This window comes from Lycium barbarum, chromosome 7 (assembly GCF_019175385.1).
Source record: "Lycium barbarum isolate Lr01 chromosome 7, ASM1917538v2, whole genome shotgun sequence".
NCBI lineage: Eukaryota > Viridiplantae > Streptophyta > Magnoliopsida > Solanales > Solanaceae > Lycium > Lycium barbarum.
In genome coordinates this window covers 21,837,723-21,850,876 of record NC_083343.1, presented here as the reverse complement: position 1 = coordinate 21,850,876, position 13,154 = coordinate 21,837,723, and the positions used below count along the sequence as shown (strand labels likewise).

The 13,154-nt window shown below is 36.2% G+C and overlaps 1 protein-coding gene across 1 annotated transcript; it reads right to left on the bottom strand.

Moving 5' to 3' along the window:
- Positions 1-11,402: 11,402 nt before the first annotated feature.
- Positions 11,403-12,541, bottom strand: LOC132601378 (uncharacterized). Its single transcript, XM_060314473.1, has 2 exons — positions 12,405-12,541; positions 11,403-11,844 (listed from the first exon to the last, which is right to left on the bottom strand). Exons 1-2 carry the CDS (start codon positions 12,539-12,541, stop codon positions 11,403-11,405), a joined length of 579 nt encoding a protein of 192 aa, XP_060170456.1.
- Between the last annotated feature and the right edge of the window lie 613 nt (positions 12,542-13,154).

Below are 13,154 nucleotides of genomic sequence, written 5' to 3'. Positions count from 1 at the left end.
ATTCCAACCTGGAAATGGGAAGTGATCAACATGGATTTTATTGTAGGCTTACCTCGTTCTCGGGGTAAATATGACTCCACACGGGTAATTGTTGATAGACTTACGAAATCAACTCATTTTCTCCCAGTCAGAACTACATACTCAGCGGAAGATTATGCAAAGCTGTATCTTAAAGAGACAGTGCGACTTCATGGTGTCCTAGTATCCATTATCATGGACAGAGGAGCACAATTTACTGCTAAATTCTGGAAGTCCTTTGAAGAGGGTTTGGGAACTCAAGTGAGATTCAGCACATCATTTCATCCACAGACTGATGGACAGGCTGGACGCACTATTCAGACTTTGGAAGATATGTTGCGGGCATGTATATTAGACTTCAGAGGTAATTGAGATGATCATTTGCCATTTATCGAATTTGCTTATAACAACAATTATCATTTTGATAGTGTAATGAAATAATTACATTAACAGTACATATATCTTGAAATTGGGTAGATATCGCCTGCCAAGAACGGAAAATTATCATGGCTTATTAATTAAATGAAGAAGTCATTCCCTAATCTTTTCTTAGTGCTTAAATTCCAGTTGATAACTAGGCATTTAGTCAAAATTATTCATTCTCCACTATATTTATCTCTACTGGAATATAATATCTCATCCGGTAATCCATATTGTTTTACGCCTACTCCCATTATCGATTGAAATAGAAATATTATAAAGGCTATCAATAATTTTACTCTAAATCAAGTAATTATGGATTAATTAACTTGATATTTTTGTAAGAAATTTGTGATTAAAAATATTTAATTAGTATTATACCATTTTTTCATCCCTTTGTTCCGCAAATCAATGTATCTTTTATTTGGTAAGAAAATTATTTATCGAGAAAATATTACTGACACCGTAAAGTTGATTTTCCAGGTAAAATGCCTTCCTTAGAAGTTTTTGTTAAGTTGAATAATTTTATTGTCACAACAAATTCAAATGTGACTTTGTTGTTTTATTTTCATAATTTGGATGATCATTTAGGGGTTGTTTGGTAGCTGATTAGAGTTATGCAGGTATTAGTAAACAGAGTTTAGTTCTAAAGGAATTTATATATAATTTTATGGAGGGTTTAATTGTTTATGTATTAATTATTCCATCTGCTATCTTGCGTAAAATAATACTCCACATAGATTAAATTTCCTCATAACTTGTACATGTATTAGTTATGCGAGTTTCTAAATTCAAATATCGTATTAAAAGTGTTGAATTTTGTACATTAAAAAATAATGCTACAAACATGGTATACTTGTGCGCGACTCAATACATAAATAACTTAGCTCCTAATCCGCTACCAAACACCCCCCTAAGTAATTAATTCGAAACGTATGAGAATTCATCCATTAAGTCAAGTCATCCACCCGCTCTAATACCGAACTTAAAGTCAAGCTGATTAATCATCTAGGTAGAAAATCTCGAGCAAAATTTTCACTAGTGAGCATGATCACACCCTATATATAAGAGTAAATATGCTTAGATTCAAATATCATCTATAAGAAATTACCCAATATTCCATAGAGAAAAAAGTAAGAACCAAAAGGATGAAATTTTCTTCAGTTCTTGTCTATGTGATTTTGGCCTTGGTCCTAACTACAACTTATGCTGAACAATGTGGTAAACAAAACCATAAACGTAAGTGTCCCAACAAGTTGTGTTGTAGCAAGTTTGGATGGTGTGGCACTAGTTGTGACTATTGTGGATCTGGCTGCCAGAGCAACTGTCACAAAGGTTGTGCCACCGCCATGTTCGCCAATGAAACCTTCAACAATAATGGCGAACACTTGGATGGTAACTTTAACGGATCAACGAACACTGCCAGATTACGATCATATTATTAAAAGCTTGTAGTATGATACGCTAGACGTTGTGTCCTACGTTTACTTGTGATATGGTGTAAGTTATAATAAGAATAAACTAGTGGTTACGTTGTGCATGTAAAATACGTAGCATGAATAAAAGTGAGGCGTAGGCTATGTGAGCTTCACCGGTTGACTGTATTGTGTAAGAGTGGCCTAGCTAGCTACTAATTAATGATTATTAATATTAATATTGTTAAATAATTGTGTGGAGTAGATAAACCATAGTTTAGTTTTGATGTTATGTACGTTAGTGCATGTGTTTTTAAATATCTTCACCTTTTTTTCTTTTTTGTTTTCGTAGTTTCATGTCACATAAATAAAGTTAAGGAGTTGAGGCGGTGGACCCACGTTGAGTGAAGCGGTGTCACACACTCACACTGACACATAGTAAGGATTTTTTACTAAGCATATATATTAGTACCATCCATAAATTAATATATAATAAAGGAATTGATGCCACTTAATGACAGGCGTCTCTTGGTGCATTAAGTACCTGAATTTTCTCTTAGAAATCGGAGGTTTGAACCTCAAATTATTTAAACATATATTTGGCAATATAACCTCTCTATTGCTTAAAATTGCGGTTTAGTATTTACCTAGACTAGAGTTCTCCTAGCTTAAAACTCAACTATCATAGGTCAAAGCTATCTCATACCTTTTAATGTGATGATTAATCTTTTTTTTCTTACAAAAAATTCTGGTACGCTACTCTGAAGAACGAATTAACTAAGTCTAATAGTAGTTGGAGGTTCGAACCTGCAGGGACTAAACATTTTTTTTTGTTTTTTTAACAAAAATAACCTATATTGTTTAAAACCGTGATAGTATTGAAACCTAGACCTTCATAGCTCAAGACTCAATTAAACCAACAGGTCAAGGCTATCTATTATTTATAAATGTGATAATTAATACTATTTTTCTCTTACGAAAAATTCTGGTAAACTACTCTGAAGACCAAGAACATATTAAATCCTGATAGTAGTTGAAGGTTCGAGTCTCAAACTAAAGTCGTTGAATTTGAGGTTGCTGATTGTACAAAGAAAAGGTATCCTGATGGAACATTATACAGTTGAGGCACTATCCTTCACATCCTAGTAAAATAAAACTATTTTGGGTTTAGCCCAGCACGAGTGAAGTGGGAGATATTGGATTTTTGTCTGGAATGTGGGTCGCTCCATGTGGGATGACCAGATTCGTTAGGAGAGATAAGATTAAGAGGTTAAAGAGTACAAAGAATTTACCTCACACTTTTTAACTTCTATTGTTATTAACGTGGAAAGTGGTGGAGATCATTTTTTCTCAAAATAACCTCTTCTTCTCTTCTTAGACAGTAACGATAATCAGGGCCGGCTTTAGGGTGAAGCGGCTAAGGGGTGCTTTGAGCCACCAGATTTGGGGGGCCTAGTTTTTTTAACCAATAATAGGCTAAAAATTCATTTTGGGTGGATGGAGGGGGGGGGGGGGGGGATGGATGGGTGTTTTATGTCGAAGAAAATATAAATTTTAGACTCTTGACTAGGGGTGTTCATGGTTTGGTTAAAGGCTGATCCACTCTGAAAATCAAACAAACCGCTACTTTCTTGGGTTGGTTTTAAATTTTTAAAACCGACAATTGTATCGACCCGTTAGGTTGCTTTGGTTGCTTTGACTATTTTACCCCTAATGACCCTATCCCTAGCTTCCTTAGAGTATATTTGATTTTTGGGGATGGGTGACACGACTCCTCAGGTATTTAGATGAGATTTGGGTGAGAAAACAGGATTTTTGGAAGTTCTTAAGTGTTTGGTTGACCAAAGTCAACATCTGGGGTAAATGAGTCTTTCTAGAAATTTCATCGATTCTATTAGGTCCGGAATGCCGATTATGACTTTGTTGAGTGGTTGGCTCGGTTCCCGAGAGACTCTGAGGTATTTTGATCCATTGGTTGGAAATCTAACTTTATGAGATTTGGAGTTGATCTTGGTCAACACCGGGTCAAGATGACCTCTTTTGAAAATTTTGAGTGCGCGAGTGAGTTCGCAGCGTATTTTAGAACTGGTTTGCATATTTGGTTCATGTCGGGGAGGTCTCAGATGAGCTTCGGGTATTGGATCGATATTTGGAAGTTGCATGTTTTACTGGTTCTAGTGTTTCCGCACCTGTGTGCGTGTGGCCACACCTGTGCAAGGTGGGCCGCAGGTGCAAGAAATGACTAAGTGGAATTGAGCCGCTTCTGCGTGAATGGGTCGGCAGAATAGAGCCGCACCTGCGGATCTTAAGGTCGCATTTGCATGTTTTTGGGTCGGTAACTGGACCTTGCACTTGCGAAGTTTGGGCTGCCAAGTGGGTCCGCAGGTGCAAGAAATGTTGCACAATAAAAACCTATTAAATTTTCCATTTCGAGATTATACTTTTCATTCACATATTTGGAGCTTTGAAACTCGGTTTAAGGAGATCTTTGACGGATTTAGGGACAAAATGGGTTTTCCGAAACAAACTCAATGAATCTATAGAAGTTGTTAGAAATAAAGCTCCACTGGTAGCCCAGGCTACTATGTATTGATTATGATGAGACATTTGCTCTAGTAGCCAGGTTAGAATCCATTGGCATCCTGTTACCATATGCATCCTAAAAATAATTTAAGTTATTTCAGATGGATGTAAAAAGTGCTTTTTTAAACGGCTTTATTAAAGAAGAAGTTTTTGTAAAACAACCTCTAGGTTTTGAAAATTCCTCATGTCCAGATCACGTTTCAAACTAACAAACGCTTTGTACTGTCTCAAACAGGCTCCCAAATCCTGATATGAGCAACTCAGCTCGTTTTTATTAGAAAATGAATTTAAACGAGTAAAAATTGACACCACCTTGTTCATTTAGAAATCACCAAATTGTTCAAATATATGTTGATGATATCAATTTTGGAAGTTCTGATCCTCTTTTATGTAAGAATTTTGCCGACCTCATGAAAGGAGAATTTAAAATGAGTATGATGGGAGATCTAACGTTCTTCTTAGGACTGCAAATAAGGTAATCGACTAACTGTACATTTGTAAGCCAAACGAAGTACACAAAAAAGCTCATCAAGAAATTTGGAATGGAAAAGGCTAAAGCTTTGGGAGATCTATGAGTCCCTCAATGTGCCTTGAGACAGATGTTCCAAGAAAGGATTTAGATGAGAAAACATATCGTGCAATGATAGGATCACTACTATATCTTATTGCAAGTCAACCATATATCATGTTCAGCCTATGCAAATGCGCTAGATTCTAGTCGGCTCCTAAGGAATCATACCTTACCGCAGTAAAACAGATAATTCGATATCTCGCTCAAGATTTTGGTCTATGGTATCCTCACTCTAATAATTTTGATCTTTTTGTATATTCAGATGCTGACTTTGCTGGTGATAAAACAGACAGGAAGAGCACAAGTGGTACATGTCAATTATTGGGAGAATCTCCCATATCTTGGCATATCAAGAAGCAAACATCCGTTACTTTATTAATCACTGAGACTGAATACTTAGCCTTAGGAAGTTGTGGAACACAACTACTATGGCTGATGCATCAATTGATTGATTATGAATTATCTTATGACTTTGTGCCTATTTTATGTGATAACACTAGTGCAATTAGTCTGTCTAAATACATTGTGCATCATTCTAGAGCAAGGCATATAGATATTAAGCATCATTTTAATCGTGATCATGTTGAAAATGGTGATTCTGCATTAGAATTTGTGGATTTAAAAAATCAACTAGCTGATATTTTTACAAAACCCTTGCTTGAAGAAAGATTTTTCTTCCTTAGAAGTAGTCTCAAAATTACCACTTTTTCAAAATAATTTAGGTGCTTATATATTTTTTATTTTATTTTGTTTGTACTTGCCTTATATTTTATATTATTTACTTGCCTTATAACACATTGAATTACTCATTAATGCTTGTGAATGTACCTTCCCGCCTCCACTCCTCAGAGTTAATTCCCTAAAAGGTCATCTATATTTTGACAATTGCCTCATAATATCAATTTTATTTCATTTAGGACTAGAATATCATTAAACTATCCCCATTTTCCTAAAAAAACACTAAACATTACAAACCTCCTTCTCTCCCAATTAGCATGTCATGTCACATTAAAATTTTCTTTTTTTAATAATAATTTATGGAATAATTTCAAAGACCTCGCTCCAAGTTTGTCTTGATAACACTTAGATTTCAAATAGCTAACAGGGTTCAAAAGGCAAATCACAATACAAGTCAAACAAATAGTAGCCATAAAACAATAAATTCCTCTTCCAAATCTATTAAAGTCACAGAGTCAAGAACATAGAAGTTAAAGTCCATTTAAGAGATTCTCAAAACTAGAAAAGTTCTTATATCAACACCCAAAGTTCAAACAAATAGCTTTTAGGAAAAAGAAGTCTTCAACATACCAGTTTTAAAAAAAGAGCCATTTTTACAAGTTCATATGACAAATATTGAAAGCGACAACCTCATATTATGAAGATGGGTCCAACATGAACATGACAAGCAGAGGTTTAGGTTCTTCTAGTTAAAAATAGACAAGACAACACAGAATCACACAGGGCATATTTCTAGGTTTTAAAATCAGTTTTTCAAGTTTACAACAGTCTTTAAAGGATACTCCAAGATCAAAAATACATCAAGTTCCCAACCTTAGTCTTAAAACTAACAAATGATTCACAGAAATACACAAACAGACCTAGGCACAAACCACCCACATTTTGAAAACGATTTTTTTTTTCAGTTCCTTCCTAAAGACTCTTAAATCTTTTCAAAACATCTCATGCCATTTTTAAGAAAACTTTTACCATCAGTAACAAGTAGAAGAGAAAACCATTCCACTTTTAAACTCCAAAATAGTTTTAAGCTTAGACGATCATCCTCCAGGTACAAAAACAGTCTCAATCAAAACCGAAAGTCTTCATAACTCAATAAAACCATGACAACATAACAAAATCAGAGAAAAGTAGCTCCATAACCTTTAACACAACACTAAACTCCACAAAAAATCACATGGCAGTCCTATATGATCAAATCAAACACCTTAGACTAAGATGAGATCAATGGAGCAGTAAACTTGAATCACAAACAAACCCTTCTATTCATGTCTAAAGCTATTCAAGACATCACATCCTTCAAATAATACCAGAACCAAACTTGAACACCTCAAAATCAAAGGAAAAATCCAATGAAACAGTAACCATAGACACATAATAGGTTCCTTTTCAATCAAACAAGCATTTTAAGGCTTCAAAAAACTCATTAAACAATAGTAAAATACACCTAAACAACTCTATTATCACATTCCACATACCAAAGCAGTTTCACAAGCCAAATAGCACATTATGATTCAAGCAACATAAATAACAATATAAACCAAAATAACAGAATAAAATAGACTTAAAATAGTAATATTACCTTTTTGTAGGGCAACCTAAAGATCAAATGAGGGGGATTGGATCAACACCTCAACAAACACTTGGAAACCCTTTTAGAGATGATCTTTTTTTAAAAAAAATTCTTTTTGTATGTTATAGTATATGCTATAGTTTTTGGTATTTCCAGTAGGTAATAGTATATTGTAATGTATACTTCATATAGTATAGCGTATATTTTGTGTATATAGGCTAGGAAGGTTTATGATATTTTCTGAACTTAGGAATTTTTTTTTCCCAGAAAAAAAAAGGATCCTTCAAATGGCCAAATGACCTTCTATTTATAGCAACTCAAATAGGGTTTAGGGATAGAAATGGAAAAATCCAATTCCCAACTGAAATCCCCCCCCCCCCCCCCCAATTCTCCCCCTAATTTCATAACTCTTCCAATTCAAATTCAGTAAATGCCACCTGGATTCTCATAATTTTTCCCTAATTCGTACTGCATCCAATCACAAATAAACACTAAATCACATAATACAACAACCTGTATCCTAAATTCTAATAAATCAGCCAAAAAATGGAATAGTACACCTAGTCATATAGTAAAACAAAAAACACAACGTTTTAATGGTACAAATCGTACCCAAATAGATAAGAGCCCCCAAACCTAGTACCTGATTTTAGAAGGGACCTATAGGAAATTACCCTCGGTCCTTCATATTTTGTGAGTAGTGCACAAGTTGGCTAGAGGCTCAAGGCCTCGCCCATGGCTACTACGCACGTGAAGGACTAAACAACATCCTAAGCCCTATTCGGGTCAAAAATCAAAGACCAAACCAGACGAGATGTGCGAAAATAAACCTGACAACCATAAGAAAACATGATAGAGGGTGGAAACCCTCAAATATTCGGCGTACAACAGCCATGAGATGCCATTAATTAGATTGGAGATCAAACCCTAACGCCGTCATCATTTCTCTTCAAAGGAGAGAAGAGGAGTTAGGTGAACAAAAATGAATTGGGAGGAGGGGGGGGTGAAAAGTTTATTTGGTAACCCCCCCCCCCCCCCCCCTCCTCCTTAATTTACGTAATATAAACACCTATATAACTAAATAAAGTAGTTATTCTAATTTAAATTTTAAAACTCACAAATTTAGAATATTAGTTTCGAAACGAGCCTAATATTAATATAGTCCCGAATAATTTTTATGGATGTGAAAAATGTGGTAAAAAATGAACCGTAATTCGTACGTCGTTTCAATTGTTGAATTTCCCGTATTTAGACGGATAGGGATACACATTTGTTTTTTGACTTACATTTATGAAAATAAATAACTCGTGATTTCTTGTAATTGACAATTTTTACAGAATAATAATTAAACGTTATTTTTTGCAGTTTTCTCAGGATAGGAATATGGGATGTCCCGAGATAATTATAGGAATATGGTCGAGCCTCGAAACTTAAGTAGCCTACATATCCCTGGCTTTGGGAATCAGGCAAATTGTAGTTCGACTCGATAGCCTGAAAAGGAATATCCCTTTATGTGGGAACCCCTTTGGTTATTCTCGGTTGAAAATCTGAATCAGAGGCGGTTTTTGGAAAGGACTTATTAGTGTTGATGCTAGAAATGATATCCAATCCCTGGTGTAGAAAGCTTCACTCTCGTACAAGATTATTTACTGGTTGCCCAAGAAAAAGTTCCATGTATGCTCCGCATAATTTGAATTTGGCTTTTGCTTCCATCTTCGGTAGCTTCTAGCTCATTTCCAAAATGCTGAGTCCTATATGCTAGTTTTTTCAAAAATTTTGATTTTAATGTTGTCATACTTGAATGGTATTTTTCCATTTTGCTGATATCGCAGTCATCCTCCACTATTACATCCATCTTTTTGCAAATGCATGTCTGTTTTTTTTTCTTTTCTCCTACAAGTGTGTGCTTTTCGTATATTTTTTGAAAAGATGATCTACTGTGGATAGTAATCACGACACTTTGACTGGCTCTTTTTTTTTCATTTTCAGATGTTTCCATCGTTCAATGATAACTTCTGCTGGGATCTGGGTTTAACTATACCGCATTTCTGCGAACCTACACAAACCAGTTCGGTTGTCATTTTCATAAGTTGATATGTTAATCATGAAGCCCATGTTTTCTCATGCGGAGCCGTTTTTGTTTCTTATGACGTTTACTACCCTTGAAAAATTGGCATCACATCATGTTTGCATATCGCGATGACTATCCAAATCTGGTGTCGCATGTCCCGTTATCCGCATACGGCGATTGCGGTATACCAGTTGGTCTAACATCACCTATAGTAAAAAAATACCCAAATGACTACTATCCACTGCAGTGCTTTCTCATATTCCTTCATGGTACTTGATAACCCTGGTGTTTAGAATTACGTCATTTGGTCAGAATATTCAAGTTAACTATTGCATGTTCGAGTGCGGAGCCTTTTCTCATGACTACCACTATTCCTAAACCATGATTACGTTAACTTGAAGTATACTGCGATAGCGACCGCAAATCTTGATGTGGGAATCAAATTAGTATTTCAACGATTGTGGGCATTAACCTCGGAATTATGCTATCTATTTTTGGCTATATTTATGGATGATGACTAAGCCCCTTCGACACATAGTCATTTAATCCATATCGTCATTTTGAGGAATGAAGCTTACCTTGGTGGCAAGATTTACACTTTCCTTTTGACTCAAGGGAAGAATACCCGCCTGTCGACAGGGTTCACATCTCCCAAAAGGATTAGACTCGATTGTGAATATCGACATTCAATCCCGATATCAACCCGTCATTTTAATTTTTTAGATTTTTGGACGTCCACTCAGCCAATGTATCAAGGCAAGCCATGTGACATCTAGGTTGGGGTCTCAATACCTCGATACAAAACTGGTTTTAGTGGAAACCCGACTTTTGGTACCGTGATTATAGCTTCCAGTAGTCTTTAAAGTTTTTACTTTGTAAAAAATTAGATAAATCTTCGTGCTCTGCAAAATGAACAAAATTATTAGCGTAAAGAAAACTTTAATTGGGGAGGGCTTTGTTACCCTTTCGTATACTTGTATGTGCTGTTATTCCTTGACTCTTCTCCTTCACTTAGCTCGTCGTCACTACCCTGTTTAAAACATTCTAGCAAATGAGATAGTGTAAAATATCCATGCTTGTTTGTTCCTGCATCCACAAAAAAATTTGTCAGTTTCCTATATGATCGACCGCTCTCCTTGCATATGGACTTCTTTCGTTCATATCTCGGTAAGAAAGGATGCTCATATTCCTTAAAGTCTTTTAATTTCTAGCAGAGCTTAAGAAAAGTTTTTGGTGGTGATTCTGGAAAATATATGCATACTTTGGTATATTATATGTGTTTTGAAAAAATAACTTTTGACATGCGCCTCTTTTAATGCCATGACATTGGTTACTCAAACAAGGTCTTCCGTCTCTTTCCTCTTTTGATCTTGACTTGTGAAATTTTCGAATCCCCTTTGAAAATTTTGCCCCAGTTTGTGTACGTCTTTGTGCCAACTCAAGTTTCGTTATGTCGAAGGAATTCTTGAGATCCTCTCAAATTTTTTTACCCCAGTGTAAATGTGTACTTATTATTTCTTGATTTCGCTGTGCTTGAGGAAATTTTTGAGATCTTTCTCCAAAATTCTGCCCCAGTTTTCTTGTGGAGTTACCTTTATCTTTCTCTCGCCAAATCATTTCTGAGGTTTCCTAAGGTTTATTGGGAATTTTGTTTGGAATGAACGAGTTCGGGAGAGCTCCTACGTATCCCGTTTCGGGAATTAGGTTGAAATGTGGTTTGGAATACATATTGATTTTTTTTGTGAGATCGAACTCAAAATAGCGCCTACATATCCCAGATGGGAATCAGGTCATAACGTAGTTCAGAATAATTTTTGGATTTTTGGTTAAAGCGACCGAGCATGGAAAAGCGCTTACGTATCCCTTTATAAGTATAGGGAATCAGGTCCTTGCTTAGTTCGTACATAATTTTGGATTTGTTTTTTTCTAAGAAAAATGCAAAACTACAAGCAAAGGGAATGTAAACAAAGAAAACATCACTATGGAAATTCTAAGTCTTCGCGGTTGTCTTCTTCTTCACACGTAGTATCGTTTGATGGCATCTGAATTTAATGCTTTTGGGCACTTTTGACCATCCATTTCAGCAAGTACCACAGCTCCTCCTGATAGTACCTTTCGTACCATGTAAGGGCCTTGCCAATTTGGTGCGAAATTTCCTTTGTATTCTTCTTGATTAGGGAATATTCTTTTGAGCACCAATTGGCCGATTTGAAACACCCTAGTTCTCACATGTTTGTTGAAAGCTCGCGCCATTCTTTTTTGGTACAACTGGCCATGGAAAACAGCAATCATCCGTTTTTCATCTATCAAAGCCAGTTGTTCATATCTTTTGCGGATCCATTCCACATCGTCCAACTCAGCTTTTTGTATTATTTGAAGTGAAGGGATTTCTACTTTGGCTGGTATTACTGCTTCAGTACCATACACCAACAAGTATGGAGTGGCCCCGGTTGAAGTTCTGGCAGTAGTGTGATATCCCAACAATGCATAAGGCAGTTGTTCATGCTAGTCTTTGTAGTTATTAATCATCTTCCTGAGGATCTTCTTGATGTTTTTGTTGGTGGCTTCCATAGCTCCATTCATTTGTGGTCGATATGCGGTTGAATTCCGGTGAGTGATCCGGAACTACGCACACATGTCTTTCATCATGTAGCTATTCAGGTTAGCCCCATTGTCTGTTGTGGTTGATTCTGGGATGCCAAATCGACATATGATGTTATTGCGCACAAAATCTGTGACCACTTTCTTTGTTACTGATGAATAAGATGCTGCTTCCACCCACTCGGTGAAGTAGTCTATGGCGGCCAAAATGAAGCGATGTTTGTTTGATGCAGCTGGCTCAATTGGCCCTATGACATCCATTCCCTAAGCGGCGAATGGCCAAGGTGACATCATATCATTTAATTCTGTTGGAGGAACCTTTATTAAATCTCCCCAGATTGGACAAACTTGCTACAATCATTTTCCATGGTCATCCAGTAATATTCTATTCTTAAGATCTTCTTCGCTAGTACGAACCCGTTCATGTGAGGTCTGCAGGTTCTAACATGTACTTCCTCAATTAATTTTGTAGTTTCGACAGAGTCAACACATTTAAGCAATCCCAAATCTGGAGTTTCTTTTGCACTGAACATTCTTGTTGAGGAAGAAACCATTTGCTAACTTCTTGATAGTCCTCTTCTGATTTAAGGTGATTCTTTCGGGATATTCTCCTTTTCTCCATAAACATTTTAATGTCAACGTACTAAAGTTTTCCATCAATCTCAGCCTCAACAAAAGCAAAGTGGGCTGGCTGATCTCTGATTTTAATTTTGATAGGATCAATGTATCTATCGTCGGTATGCTGAATCATGGATGCTATTATTGCTAATGAATCGGCAAATTCATTCTGGGTTCTTGGTATATGTTTGAACTTGACCTCTCGGAAACGATCTGCCAATCTTTGCATAAGTCCAACATACGGTATGATCTTTTCATTTTTGGTGGCCCACTCCTTTTGAACTTGATGGATTAGCAAATTCGAGTCGCCGATTACCTGAAGTTCTTTCACATCCATGTCGAGGGCTGAACGTAGACCCAAAATACAGGCTTCGTATTCAGCCATATTATTGGTGCAACTGAAACTCAATTTGGATGCCACCGGGTAATATTGACCCAAATCTGAAACCAAGAAGGCTCCGATTCCTGATCCTTTAAAGTTGACTGCTCCATCAAAATATACTTTCCATCCCGACTTATCTTCACTCTCTTCGCCTTCAATTGTCATTA